Below are 15,718 nucleotides of genomic sequence, written 5' to 3'. Positions count from 1 at the left end.
AAAGGCAGGACTGTGATTGCCTGATATTGTTCCCTCCAAAATGTATCCTTTCTAGCTAGTTCCCTGTCCCTATAAATGTAGCTCTCCCCTCCTCAGTTCTCAGTCTTGTTTGCTTTAATAAAGAAGTGTTACTACAGAACTGTCTCCAGCATATTATGTCAAGAGAGCTGAAATCACAAACCCCACGTTACAACAATAACAGCATTTCAAATTCTCCTAAAGATATTGAAAAACAATCAACTAACTAGTTGTGGGGAAAGGTGTAGAAATAAGAGTGACATGATAGCTAATAACTACAGATTCCTGCCTCAATTTCTGCCCTGCTTTAAGACCAGTAAAAAAGCAAACAGATAGCACAACTAAGGAACAACCTATCTTGTAGGGATGAAGGCATTAGTTCAAAACAGATAGCAAAGAAGCTGCATCATGGCTGGCTTATTCTGTAACTTCACTTACTTTGCTCCGCATTATGCATTCATATTTTCTGCTAGCAGTGGGAAGGACTATACCCCATGACATGCACACTTTTACCAGCAAGCTCAACCTATGGTGCTACATGCCATAAACATGTCCCTTAGTACATGATTTTAAAAAATTGTGAGCTTTATCCAGTACTGTGCCACACAGTACTGCAGTCAGCAAGTATGAATATGTTTTACTCAGTGATTCTCCTGTATCCCATTTCCCAGAAGTTAATCAGAGATCATGAATTGGGGGGAGTTTGGGGGTTCTACATCTAACTCATATGCAATATGTTTTCCTCACTTAGTGGCTTTTGAGCAAATATTTTTGGCACTTTCGTTAAGAAAGCAAAAGTGAACAGCAAGTGACACATATAGTGGTCTGACCTTGGAACAATTATCCAGATAAGAATCTCAGTATTGACACAGAATAATCACTCTGCAGTTATCTATATTTAAACAGGCAAAGCTCTCTTTCAATTAAAATGGGGGGCTGGGGGCTTTAAGAGTCTCTAAAAAACCCCATACTACCACCAGCTCAGATCTGCTATGCAGCTTAACTGAGGGCAGGCACAAAGCGCTCTTCTTGTGGCTTCTTATACAGCGCTACTACTTGCTCTATGGATGCAAAACCACACTGAGGCAGAAAAGAACTGTAAACACTGGAGTAGCACTCTCTCATATTTTAGCCTTGACTTGTGAAGTCAGTGAATCAACAATGAATGTAGCATGGACTTAACTGTTCTCCCGCCCTGTCCTATTAACAAAGCAAGATTTGGGAGATTTGGGGGTTAGAAGGCTCTGAGTCAAAATCAAATGCCTTTTGTGGGTTCCCTTTGTAACTATTGTTAGCATACAGAAGTTAAAAGCACCTTAGGAAATGTTAATTTCAAACAGATGTTGTTACAGACACATGACTCTACATATGACTATTACTAAGACATCTACAGCAAGTGACAGTGGGATGTGTTTGTAACTTAAAATCAAAGGGAAACAAAATGGCACACAAAACAAGGGGAAACTCGTACAAAAGCTTTGCTTCCTCTCTTCAAAACAAGTGCTGCTATGAAGAGGACATATAGTTACCTGCATCCATATCTGCAAAGAATGGAACAGCCAGTAAGGAAAAGAAGGAACCAGAAATTCAGTGTCTCAGTTGCATTTTAAAGTTCATAAGGAGAATAAAAATATCAGGATATTAATTTTAGTGAGTGTTACCTTAATTAGATGCTACTATTATTCATACAATTTCAAACCTAAACCCACTTTGTTCAACTGAAATCAACTAATTAGCCATAATCAGAGTTTTAACAACTTTTTTATTTTTATAGCTGTTTCTAAAAATTGAGCGGAACAATAATGTGAACAAGTGACATGCAAATTATATTCTCAACCTCTTCAGTAAGGCAAAGGACTAAAATGTGAGTTGGTACTGATGTCCTCACAAGTAGTTTAGGAGGCAAATTATGAAATCAGATTAAGAATATTGCCCACATGAAGAATTCACAACTAAAACCAGAGTAGTTGTGATGGGGAATGGGAAGCATTCTGCTAGCATTTAGACTTCTTGCAGCTGGGTACGCTTTGTGAAACAAGGTAAGCTAACTATTACCAGCTTGCTCCTTTTAAGAGTATGTGGAGGCAAGTATGCAAAATTCCAATTTCATTCATTCATTTATTGAATTTATATACCGCCCTATACCTGGAGGTTTTCAATTTCTAACACAATACCCTTGTATGCTAATATCACACAAAATACTGTTGCTAACAGACAGGATAAAGGTTTAATAAAAGCATGCTTCCAAGGGTCTATCAGTCATTGTACCTTCTGGTGATTCCTCCTGGACATACGTCCCAGTCAGATATCGATGTACAAGGGCAGATTTACCACTAGCTAAGTTGCCCACAATTCCCTGTGGAGATAAAAGGTGAAAGTTTTTTTTTACTTTAACTTTAAATTATTACAAGTGGAGATCTCACTGGACAAATTTGCAAATGGAAATGAATTACTTTTAATGCTAAATCAATACTAAATTTAGATACTCAAGCCAACACCCTCCTTTCAAATAACATCAGAAGCAGGAAGCATAATCAGGCAAGGGAAAAGGTACTAAGGTAAACTTATGCTTGCTATTCTGAATTAAAAAGCAGTAAATGTCCTCTATGCACTAATAGGGAAAACCACTTATCTCAATTCAGAATTAGATGGGCCCTTCTGAGCCTGTGGGGGACTCCTTGGAAAGACCTCTCACCTGACTTCATAGCAAAAGTCTGTGGGGCCAGGAAGATTGCAGGGGCCAGGAGGCAACATGCACCTCCCCATAGGTGCGGAGGAAGACAAACAGGGGCAGTCATGGTCTCATGCCGTTTACCTTCCTGCCGCAGCAGTACCTATTTATCTACTTGCACTGGTGTGCTTTCGAACTGCTAGGTTGGCAGGAGCTGGGACAGAGCAATGGGAGCTCACCCTGTTGCATGGATTTGAACCATCAACCTTCCGATCGGCAAGCCCAAGAGGCTCAGTGGTTTAGACCACAGTACCACCCACGTCCCTGCGCTTCTGTGCACTCTGGCACTCATCATGGTGTCCTGTTGCACCAGAAGCGGTTTAGTTATGATCCGGTTTCCACATGACCCAGAAACCTGTCTGTGGATAAATGCCTGCTCCCTTGGCCTGAAGGCAAGATAAGCGCTGCACCCCATAGTCACCTTTGACTGGACTTAATTGTCCAGGGGTCCTTTAATTTTTAGCATGGCCCCACAATGTACTGCAGGCTTCCTGGATACCACAATACCTGAGGGAGGAAAAGCCTCACAGTGGTGAGGAGTTCCTGGCCATAACAGGATTTGGAAAACACAAGTATTTCAATTACTGGGATTTCCTCACTAAAATAAGATCTGGACAGGCATGACTTGGGAGAGTCTTGTATTTATTCACTTATTTAATTTGTATACCGCTGTGACAGACAGCTGAGCCAGACCAGTGTCTGGTGACGCAGTGCCTCGGAATTCCACCAAAGGGATGGAGCCCCTCTCTGATTGGCTACCAAGACAGCCAGACAGAAGGGGGTGGAGCCAGCATTTTGGGAGGGAAAATAAAAGGAGCCGTTTCTGAGGGAGAGAGTTGGATAAGGGCTGGATTTGAGATGGGAGAAAAGGATTAGGACAGGGTTTGTCTGAGGGAGAATTAGTTCTGATTTGAATTGAGCATCTGCTCTCAGGAGACTATCTATAGCATGAGGAAGGAGCCTCACAACATAGATAGGAAGACAGGGCAAAAGTCTGGGGAAGATAGACGGAAGTTACCGGGAGGGCTGAGTCTGCGCCAGGAGAGGCAGAAGCTGTGGGAAAGTGGATTCCCTGGGTCTCATTCCTGTCAGGAGGGGTGAGGGGATCCCCTGGATCTGTTATGCTAATTGGAAGACCTCAGGAGGGGGATTGTTAAGAGAGCAGGTAACTGACAGAAAGTGGCCTTTGCTCATGAACCAAAGGAATAAATGGTGAAGGAACCTGTGCTGTTTTAAAAGCATTAACCTGCCATAACTAAGCAAAAGAGAGAAGTAACAGAAACTGAAATGTAACAACTGATTACTGAGTAACTGAAGTTTAAGAAAAGCTGTCCATATACTGTGTTTAAGCCTGTGACATTTTTATTTAGTTTAAGTAATAACTTAGCTTCTACCTGAAAGAACACGCCTCCTGACCCAACTTTGTTTCACCAAACCCCGTTTTTGTGTGAATAAAACTTGTTTATCAACTCCTGCCTGAGACTCTCTGAATCAAAGTTTCCCTTCTCACAAGACCCCCACAAGTTAGCCTGTGTTAATTGTACAAATTTGTTTAACTGGCGTACTGTGCGGTGGGTCTGCTATCTGTAATTGGGTGCAGTTGGCGGGGTAAGTCTGCTACAACCACCCTCCATCCATACGTAGATCTCAGGGTGGTTCACAACATTAAAAAATACAAGATTAAAAAATACAAGTACAAAATACATAATCAAAACAACCTAATAACACACCCTCTCCCACAACACATTTTTAAAATGTAAGCTACCAAAGGCCTGATTATAGAGGAAAGTTTTTGCCTGGCGCCTAAAGATATGTGATGAAGGTGCCGGGCGAGCCTCTCTCAGGAGAGCATTCCACAAATGGGGAGCCACTGCAGAAAAGGCCCATTCTGTAGCAGCTGAATTTTCTGACCAATCTTCAGAAGAAGCTTTCCTTGAACAGTTCCTGAAAAGCTGACAAAGCAAAAAGAGCAAGAAATCCACCTCAACCTGGTATTTCTCCTTTTAGCCTAGGACCCCGGCTAGCTCCAATTAGCTTCCACCTTCAAGTACCACTTCAGAGTAACTTGTTCACTTCTGTGCGTTCCTAACACCCTTAGTGCATTTGCGGAATTGTGCATTTAAGCATTTCTCTTATTCAACACGATGAAAAAAGTGTAACATTGTAGACTCACTCTTTGAAATACATCTATACTTTTTCTACAGCATCTTATTCCCATTTTCCTATTTTTGTAATGCAATATTCTGCACTGAAGAAACTATCATTTTGACTGCATTTGAATGTTAAGTCATGGTTTAGAAGCTCTAGCTTCTGCATTTGTTCATGCTTGGATCCAGAACTGTGGTTAACATTATCCAGCGTTAGCTAAAACAAAACAAAATAAATGAAACAAAATATAAAAAATTCCTTCCATTAGCACCTTAGAGACCAACTAAGTTAGTTATTGGTATGAGCTTTCGTGTGCATGCACACTTCTTCAGGTAACAAGACAGTTTCAAAAACAGTTTGAAGTTGGCTTGTTTTAATTTAGCTATTTAAATTAAACTATTAACTATATAAATTCAACACTGCTGCAAAACGGTGCTTGTGCAAGACAGAATGACTATAGTTTCATTTCCATTAATAGGCTACTAGGTATAATTAACTACAGTTAACGGATGCTGCAATGGTACTTATAATTAGCTCCTTTTTCTATTCTTATACATAATAGCTCAGGGTGTGGCTCAGACATTATAAAAGCAGCTTCCTCAAGTTACTTCTGGAACACAGAACAAACCCTTCAATTAGTACTAAGATTAACTGAAGCAATCAAAACCCAACTGCAGTTGAGCCACTAAAAAGAGTAACAATGCAGTTATATTCAGTATGTGTACACAAAAACAGATGGCAAAAATAACCATATTATAATTAAAATTTAAAAACAAATAATACCAAAGTAGAAACAATAATTAGAGAAATAAGCAGGCTGTTTGGAGACAATATGCTTTACCTTGTTCTGCCCCCTCAGGCCACACATAAGGAATAAGAAACTTATAGTACTTCAACCTGAAAGGAGCCTTGACTCATCCCAACTAACATATACCAAAACCTTGATTTTCGAGCAGCTTAGTTCTCGAACATTTTGGCTCTCGAACGCCGTAAACCCAAACGAGAAATACCAGGTTGAGGTGGATTTGGAAGCTGAACATCTGGTAGGGCTTCCACGGCTTCCGATTGGCTGCAGGAGCTTCCTGAAGCCAATCAGAAGCCGTGCTTTGGTTTCCGAACATTTTGGAAGTTGAACAGACTTCCGGAACAGATTCCGTTCGACTTCCAAGGTACGACTGTATATTACACTAAATAGAATACTTCAGAAAATAAGAAAAACATTCTTATTCAACCATGTTTTAATGCTGCGCTAAACCATGGCTTAGCACTACATGCATGAACTAGAATAAGCCAGAGCAAAGCTTCAGGCTTGTGAATTTCCACCTCCCCTCTCCTGCACATCAGAGAGGACAACTTTGCCAGTATTTAGTTTCACATTTATTGTTTATTGTGCTGTATGACCAGAATGGGTTTATCAATCATTCTCATTTTAAAAAGGCCAGCTTCATAACCAATAATTTTAAATAAAATTGAGCATAGTTTGTAATAACCCACAACCTCCAGCTTTTGCAACACAAAAAAGCAAATATTATTTTAAAGAGAAAGCAAAGACCAGCAAGATCTTTCACCTGGCCACAAGGAAGAGAAAAGGCCACAAGACTGAGGCTTTGCTCAAGCCACTTCCAGCTTTTTGACAAGAGTGCGACACCATCTTCAAAAGGGGGGGGGGGATAAGACCCAAGAAACAACAGGCTGGTGAGCTTGACACTGATACCAGGAAAGGTCCTAGTATCAGTGCCAAGTAGTCAACCCAAACATAAACGTATTTTTCTCCTGAGTTACATTTGAAAGCTTTAGAACCTGGCATGGTACAGAGCCATTCAGAGTAGGAGTTCAACTAAATGAGTGAAAGAAACAAATCTTTCATCTGCAGTGTCAACATGAATTAAACCAAACAACTTAAGAAAGAAACTAAAAGTAGTGTACTGAAATGTTACTTACCACTTTGAGTTCTGGCACAGATCGACTTAGTGTCCACTCCTGGCTATTTACAAAGGCATCTGTAAAATTGAACATTTTTTAATAAAGCATTTTAACCATACATCAGTACTAAATAATTGTTACAGGTGACTTAACTTATTTTCATGTTATTATCTATTGCCTGGGCCCAAAGTGAGAGCAGAGCTCTGCTGCATAATGGGGATTTCCCACCCATCCACCCACCCCCATCCCCACTGGAGCCTCCTGCACCTGTCAAAACTGTTTTTGAGATTTGGGGGACTTTCCCTGAAAAGATGAGGCATGAGTGGCCTGCAGCAGAAAGGGGGAGTCAGCAGAATTGGATGGGCAAATTGTACAAGGAAAAAGGCACTTCTACCCATGCAAATAATCTTTGGTTCCCATCAAGTTATATTTTAATAAGAAAACCCTTCTATTTCATAGCTCTGTTCAGTGACAGCTCATTTCTGAAAAACAGATGGCTCTGTGATGCATGTCATTTTCTGTGCTAAGCACACTTAACTGTAAGATTATGGGGATAGTCATGTATACTTTGCCCATTCATTTAGAATCTTAACAGCTTAAGTTTATGCACCTAAGGCTTTGCCATTTATTAATACTATGCAGGCAAAATATAGTAATGTGCATAACTGCAGCTAAAGTAATTCCTTTCACTTTCGGTAAAGATATGCCAAGTTGACATGAATGAGGAGAGTAGACAGTAGTAACTGCCATATCCAGCCTGTAATCAGCAAGAGTGACTAGTGTACCCTCCTAATTTTATTAGCCTACTTATCCCCTAGGCCAATAATGAACATATACATGCTTAGAACTGGATGTGACATTAACCATACAGTGGCAAAGTTAATACACTTTCACAAACAGATGCATCAAGTTGTAACTACCGTATTTTTCGCCCCATAGGACGCACCGGCCCATAGGACGCATCAAGTTTTTTGGGGGGGAAATAAAGGGGAAAAATTTTATTTCCCTCCCCAGGCACTTGTGGTGCCGGCGGCGGGGAGAAGCGCTCTACTCCCCGCAGCCTGCCTTCAGACCAGGTCCGGGGACAGTGGGAAGACGTGCTGCGCCTCCCAGCTGTCCCCGGAGCTTGCGGGGCAGGCAGCGGGGAGAAGCGCTCTTCTCCCCACCGCCGGCCTTGAGATCAGGTCCGGGGACAGCTGGGAGACGCGCGGCGCCTCCCCGCTGTCCCCGGAGCTTGCGGGGCAGGCAGCGGGGAGAAGTGCTCTTCTCCCCGCCGCCCGCCCTCAGACCAGGTCCGGGGACAGTGGGGAGACGCGCTGCGCCTCCCAGCTGTCCTCGGAGCTTGCGGGGCAGGCAGCGGGGAGAAGCGCTCTTCTCCCCGCCGCCCGCCTTGAGATCAGGTCCGGGGACAGCGGGGAGACGCGCTGCGCCTCCCCGCTGTCCCCAGAGCTTGGGGGCAGGCAGCGGGGAGAAGCGCTCTTCTCCCTGCCGCCCGCCCTCAGACCAGGTCCGGGGACAGCGGGGAGACGCGCTGCGCCTCCCCGCTGTCCCCGGAGCTTGCGGGGCTGGCGGCGGGGTCTCCCCGCCGTCAGCCTCCAAACCACTTCGGGAGACAGCGGGATGGCGGCGTTCAGCCTCCCTCTGTCCCCCGACCTTGTGGGGCTGGCGCTGGGGCTCTCCCCTTTCACTCTGCAGGCTTCAGCGAAAGCCTGCATTCGCCCTATAGGACGCACACACATTTCCCCTTCATTTTTGGAGGGGAAAAAGTGCGTCCTATAGAGCGAAAAATACGGTAATACAAATTCTCAAGCTTATTCTACCTAGACATCCTTATTCTATTTTTTGCAGTTCTTCTGGAATAGCAACAGAAGTCCAAAATATGTCTGGTGTTTAATCTGGAGTAAGTACTACTCTCAGTTGCCATTTTGCACCTATTACTTATACCAGAATGAATCATAGGTGATATCTACTCTTAGGTACCTCATACAGGAACATGTTTCCTTATTTTAAAATAAGGAAGGAAATGCCAAAATTAGAAACCACTTAATGGCCAGCATGGCACAGTAATATTATTTTGCCCTAACATGCTTTAAATAGATATAGACACATAAACTATTCCTTTCATGTTAACAACCAATTTTTTTTAAAAAAATATGAAATCGTGGTTTTTAAGACACAATTTGCTTCCTTAAAATAGTAAGTACCGTAAATGGCTATTCAATTAATTAGAAATGTCTGTCTTGTTTTCACATTTCCATATTTCACATATACATTAAGAATGTACACTTCGGTTTCATAACTTTTTTTTCTTCTTTTTAAAAACAATTCTATGTGCAGCTATTTTGTCACCCAATGGGGACAGCATCTGTTCCATTTTGATTTTTTGTGGGGTTTTTTGTAAAGTAAAGGCATGTGGTTAGGAACATTTGGGTTGAAAAGTATTACCAAGTACAGTGGTACCTCGGTTTAAGAACAGCCCTGTTTATGAACTATTTGGTATACGAACTCTGCAAAACCAGAAATAGTGTTCCGGTTAGCGAACTTTACCTTGGTCTACGAATGGAATCTGAACAGTGGAAGGGCACCGGCACCGGGAGGCCTCATTAGGGAAAGCGTGCCTCGGTTTAAGAATGGACCTCCGGAACGAATTAAGTTCGTAAACCGAGGTACCACTGTATATAACTACTACTACAAGCACTACCACTAGCACTACTATTTCCTGCCCCACCTCCCAAAGGAGCCCAAGGACCCACGTTCAAGTTTTTGGGCAGCCCAAAGTCAAAGCATCAAGAACAAGGCTGAATTATGCAAAAGATCTATATGTTGAAGCAAAGATCTTCAACAGAAAAGTGTCTTAAGTGCTTTACGCTAAGGTTTTTAAGATATACATATCCTGAGATACCCTTCAAGACTCCCAACATCCATTCAAGAAGCACAGAAGATTACCAAGAGAAGTTAATAAGTTTGAGCATCAGTTGCCTTGACCTTCTAGACACTGGCTTCTGGAACACACATTTAATGAACTGATTTAACCTTGCATGGGCTTGGAAACCTTAGCAATCTGCCTCCCTACCAGTGATATGAGCTGGAAAATCTTCTACAGTTGTACCTCGGAAGTCAAACAGAATCTGTTCTGGAAGTCCATTCGACTTCCAAAGTGTGGCTTCTAATTGGCTGCAGCTTCCTGCAGCCAATCGGAAGCTGCATTGGACGTTCGACTTACAAAGAATGTTCGAAAAGTGGAACATTCCCAGTTTTCAATTGTTCGGGAGCCGAAATGTTCGACTGGTGTTCTGGAGCTAAGGTACAAATGTATTACCAAAAGGGGATAGTTTGGTAAAATTAATACAAAAAAGGAATACAACAGTCAATTGCAACTGTGAATCTTTCAAACTTAACTTTTTCAAATTACTCTCCCCTAAGAACTTTGCATGTGTATAAATGCATCCATGCTTAAATTAAAGTTAATAAGCCTTTAATAATAATAATAATAATAAATTGTATTTATATCCCTCCCTCCCCAGCCGAAGCCGGGCTCAGAGCGGCTAACAACAGTAAAATGATACAACATTCTAAAATCATTTCATTATAAAATCAATTCAAATCAGATTAATGGCAACCACTGGGCTAGAGTTCTGTGAGGATTGCCAAAGGCCTGGTGGAACAGCTCTGTCTTGCAGGGCCTGCGGAAAGATGTCTAGTCCCGCAGGGCCCTAGTCTCTTGTGACAGAGCATTCCACCAGACAGTGGTGTGTGTTTTAATTTACACAATGCATGTTATAGCCCTTAGATGTTTTCTGTCTCAGATGATCAAGTAAATGGTGGCCAAAATACCTAAATAAAAAGTTGTAAATGCTAACAAAATATTTTCGTGCCATCACTAAAATTACTAAGGCCACCATCTGGCATACAGTTGAATTATTGCAAGCATTAATCTCTCCCCTATTTAATTCAGACCATGACCTTAATACTAGTTTAGTTCTTAATCATCTGGCTATTTCAGTACATCTGGCATCTCCTTTGCCTCTGACCTGGAACCTTCTAATATTTTTAACCCACTTCCATCAACATGACAGTATTTGACATAAAAGCGCGCGCTGAAGAGAGAAAAATGTTATATGTGGCTTTAAATAGAAAACTCCTGATAAGAAAGTATAGAAACAAACAAAGAGGATTCTAGTAGTAGCATATATGGCTGCTAACTACAAAATACAATGATGCAATTGCTTCCAGACAGCTATTATCTGAAAAAATAAGGAAGAAGTAAATAGTCCTCAGAGCACAGCATCATGGAATCTAGTAAGAGTATTGATTCTGAAGTGATCCACATCTCATCTGCATATTATTCTTGGCTCCTCTCCCCATCTTTACAAGGGCAGGCAGTTTGTTCCTAGCTCTGCAGAAGTCAGGGAAGTGCATTCACTGACCCCCTGCTGTACTTGAAGAAAGTAGCATCTGGCAGGCCTGCATTGCTCTCCTGTCTTCCCAATGCCGCATGTCACTGCCACTTACCTAGAGATGGGAAGGCTCAGGGCGGGAACAGAAAATTTAAGGGAGGAAATGGTTTTTCCTTCTTTCCCTGTTTCACCCCTCCAAGTCTTTATTGCATTTCCCCCCCAAAATTGAAATCACTATTTCTTGCAGGCATCTCCACCAAACAGTTTGTGGCAAAGGTCTAGCGGGTAGCATCTGACTAGAACCAGGGAGTCTGAATCCTCATTCAGTTGTGGAACCCATTAAGTGACTATGGGTCAGTCATATACTCAGTCTAACCTACCTCAGAGAATATTTTGCTCAGGACAGCATAATTATTTTTTACATGGTTTTTATTATGTTGTAAACCATTTTGGTGGGTTTTTATGAATAACAGTATATAAATTGCTCGGTCCCTGCTTCTGCCCACCTAGCAGTTCAAAAGCACATCAAAATGCAAGTAGATAAATAGGAACCGCTCCGGCGGGAAGGTAAACGGCATTTCCATGCGCTGCTCTGGTTCGCCAGAAGCGGCTTAGTCATGCTGGCCACATGACCCGGAAGCTGTCTGCGGACAAACGCCAGCTCCCTCGGCCTATAGAGCAAGATGACCTAATGGTCAGGGGTACCTTTACCTTTTAGTAGTAGTAGTAGTACACTCACAATCAGTAACATTTGCAAAGAACTCTCAGGTAAGGATTTATGTATACTTATTTAAGAAATGCGTATGCCAACTTTCAGAGTCAAGCTCTCCCAAGATAGCTTACAAAAAGTAAATACACTAAAACAATCCACTTTCAAATATTTCCATTTTAATTGCATCATGACCTAGAAGTTCTAATTTTGATACAATCCTTTATTCTATAGCATCCATGTCTTGAATGTAATTTACATCAGGGGAGAATTAAGTGTTAACTGCCTCCTGAATGCCTTCTCTTGCATTTAATTTTGGTATGGTCCAGCAACAACCTTGATTAAAAAACACTACTTCTGCAAAATCTGGTAGAATTAAACTAGACAGTTTCTTAAAAGCTTCATAATGGATCCAAATACTGTATTAATATGTCCAACTGATACATACCTTAAAACCACCACAAAAGCATGCAAAAGGAGCATTGTTCATGAAATGAAGTCATTTTAACTCTCATCTTTGAAGCTACAGTGGTACCTCGAGTTAAGAACTTAATTCATTCCGGAGGTCTGTTCTTAACCTGATGCACCACTTTAACTAATGGGGCCTCCCGCTATGCCGCCGGAGCACGATTTCTGTTCTCATCCTGAAGCAAAGTTCTTAACCCGAGGTACTATTTCTGGGTTAGCGGAGTCTGTAACCTGAAGCGTATGTAATCTGAAGCGTATGTAACCCGAGGTACCACTATATACACATTACAAGTTCTACACCATGGTCTAACAGTGAAAGGCATATATATATATATATATATATATATATATATATATATATATATTCCAGTAGCACCTTAGAGACCAACTAAGTTTGTTCTTGGTATGAGCTTTCATGTGCATGCACACTTCTTCAGATACAAGGCAACCGTTTTAAGCAACTACAACATGTTATTAACAGGAACATTTAATGCAGTATGATATGGAGATAAAAGGTATTAATGTATTTAAGTCTAGCTGGAACTGCATTAGGCTGATGTCCCTTTGGACTTCACAGTGCAAGCTCTTGAACTCCCAAGTGGAGAGGGCACTGACACTCCTAATAGTTCCTTCTCACAATATCGCCATTATCAAGGTGGTTAAAGAATGAAGCTCAAAAAGAAGAATTATTTAACATGAAATAGAATCCTCTCTTTAAGAATGAGTGTTGTGTTAGATTTCATATCCAATATGAAATTGAAGAGTGAATGAGGGGGTATAGTTTTTCAAAATGCTACCAGAGTTAAAGGATTTGATCTGCTAAGTAGAATTGCCTAATTACTTCTCAGCAGAGTGACAGATGTGTAATTAGTATTCAAGATTATCCACTCATTCCTCATCAACTGTGAATGTGACAGTTGGTTATGGCAATGCTTTGAGTAAAATGTACTCAATAAATACATTAAGCAGAGGATAAATAAAGTTGCGATGTGAAAGGTTGAAAAGATACAAATGTTTACTCAAGGCAGACTAAAAAGCAACACGAACTGTTGACAAGGGAGAAGAAGTTTGGTCTTCCTGACCAATCTAAAAACCAAGGAGTAAACAACAGGAAGTATGCCCATGTTTACAGGAATTCTCTCTCTTTTGTTTTGTTCTATTCCATCAGTCATTTCTCGTGAAAAATGGCAAACAGAAGCTAGTCCTAGTATAACGTAGATGGCAAAGATCAAGAAGTATTGCTTCTAAATTAGGGTGGGGACCTTTTGGCTCCATGAGTTAGTATCTTAGCGGGACCTAGCCTTGCAGACCAAACTGCAGGAGGTAATGATGCCCACAAACCTGGATGGTTTAAGAGAATTGGACAAATTCATGGAGGAGAAAACCAACAATGACTACTAGCCAAGATGTTCTGCCTCCATGGTTAGAGAGAGTTACACTTCTGAATACCAATTGCTGGAAGCCACAGTAAAGGGAGAGGGCTTTTGTGCTCAGGTCCTGCTTGCCAGCTTCTCCTATGCATCTGGCTGGCCACTGTGAGAACAGGATGTGACAGATGGGCCACTGACCTGATCCAGGAGGCTCTTCTTATATTCTTAGCCCTCCCCACCTGTCAATCCACCTGTCATCACAATAACATCAGGTGATTGCACACTTCAAAGTCCCAAAGAAGCAACTGGTCACTGAACAACTCCAGGCAAAACTGGAGGATGTGGACCATTTGAATCCCTTCCAATCAGGATTCAGGCTTCATCATGAGACTGAAACCTCCTTGATCACACTGGTTGATGATCTGGTGGGCTAGGAACAGAGGTGAAAGCTGTTTCCTAGTTCTGCTGGATCTCTCAGTGGCTTCTGATAACATCCATCATGGTATCGTTCTGGACCATCTAGGAGGGTTGTGAGTTCAGAGAACTGTTATACAGTGGTTCTGCTCCTTCCTCCTGGGCCATGGCCAAAAAGTGGTGTTGGGGGGTGAGTGTTAAGACCCCTCGGCACTCACTTATGGGGTGCCTCAGGTCTCCATCCTCTCCCCCATGCTTTGCATCATCTATATGAAGCCGCTGGGGGAGATCACCAGGGGTTTGGACTGGGTGTTCACCATTATGCAGATGATATCCAGTTCTATCTCTTGTTTAAATTGGAACCAGTGAAGGCAGTGAACATCCTTTGTGTCTGGAGGCTCCTCCACTTCTTCAGTGGGGTGGCAGTTATAATAATTATAATTAAAATAATAATTATTTTATTGTTTATACCCCACTCATCTGGCTGGGCTTCCCCCAGACACTCTGGGCGGCTTCCAGCAAAAAAAACACACCAAAAAAAAAAATGTCAGACATGAAAATAGGTTGAGGTTGAATCCTGACAAGTACAGTTTCTGGGGGACAGGCAGGTTGCGGGGGGGGGGGTGTGTGCTCCCTAGTCCTCAACCAGGTAACTAAAGAAGCAGGTGTGCAGCCATGGGGTCATTTTGGACTCACTGGTGTCCATGGAAGTGCAGGATATTTTTTTGTCCAGGGCAGCTGTCAACCAGCTCCATCTGGTACGATGGCTGAGAACTGGATGCACTCTGTCTGGTAGTGGTGCCCACCCTGTGAAATGCCCTTCCATCAGGTGTTAAACAGATAAGCAACTATATGACTTTTAGAAAACATCTGAAAGCAGCCCTGTACAGTTTCTGATATTGAGGTTTTATTGTGCTTTGAAAATTTTGTTGGGAGCTGCCCAGAATGGCTGGAGCAACCCAGTCAGCTGGGTGGCATGTAAATAATAACATTATTATTGTTATGATTCAGGATGCCTTCCCTTCCAAACTGCAATCACAAGTGCACTTTAAGACTCCTGATTGTACACCAGCATCCTCTACCAGGCCACAGCTTTGGGAAACCAACCTTTTGGACCAAATTAGAACTCCACCCCTCTTCCCACATGGCCTATGTGACAGTCAATCAAACATCCCTTGACAAAGCTATTCAATAGCCCATATTCAAATTTGCAGGATGGGATTTCAGTTAAACATGTCTTCTTTGCCTCCTTTACCTCCCCAGTGAAGATGCAAGGCTCTCTCTTAACTGTGATGTCAATAATTAAAAGGACCACTTCCCATGCGCTGGCTCGGTTCATCCCTTGTCCCACTGCCAGCCAGCTGCACTCCAAGAAGAAAACCATTTGGGGGGTACACAGGGGGTCACATATAAAGGAAAGTTCCATTGCATAAGTGGCAGTTCTTGCGCACATAGTACCACTTTGTTGGATACAACCCCTTGAATAGGAGAGACTCAAGTCTCTCCTATCCAAGTTCTAATTCTTCTACTCCACCATTTA

The 15,718-nt window shown here is 42.1% G+C and overlaps 2 protein-coding genes across 12 annotated transcripts in view; one reads left to right on the top strand and one right to left on the bottom strand.

Moving 5' to 3' along the window:
* TRPM8 (transient receptor potential cation channel subfamily M member 8) overlaps positions 1–15,718 on the top strand; it is a 474,483-nt gene that overhangs the window by 356,548 nt on the left and 102,217 nt on the right. The gene's annotated exons all lie outside the window — the stretch shown is intronic.
* The window catches only part of AGAP1 (ArfGAP with GTPase domain, ankyrin repeat and PH domain 1), a 323,065-nt gene that overhangs the window by 284,131 nt on the left and 23,216 nt on the right, over positions 1–15,718 (bottom strand). For 3 of the 6 annotated variants that reach the window (XM_083627251.1, XM_083627253.1, XM_083627250.1), the window contains exons 2-4: positions 6,839–6,897; positions 2,287–2,374; positions 1,548–1,559 (exon numbers count right to left, since the gene is read on the bottom strand). In XM_083627251.1, the coding sequence (XP_083483377.1) occupies positions 1,548–1,559; positions 2,287–2,374; positions 6,839–6,897 (159 nt within the window). The remainder of the gene's footprint in view (positions 1–1,547; positions 1,560–2,286; positions 2,375–6,838; positions 6,898–15,718) is intronic. The other 3 variants (XM_083627256.1, XM_083627254.1, XM_083627252.1) reach the window with 1 other exon arrangement.

Source organism: Podarcis filfolensis (assembly GCF_964270895.1).
Source record: "Podarcis filfolensis genome assembly, chromosome: 1".
Taxonomy (NCBI): domain Eukaryota; kingdom Metazoa; phylum Chordata; class Lepidosauria; order Squamata; family Lacertidae; genus Podarcis; species Podarcis filfolensis.
This window is presented reverse-complemented; position numbering and strand designations above follow the sequence as displayed.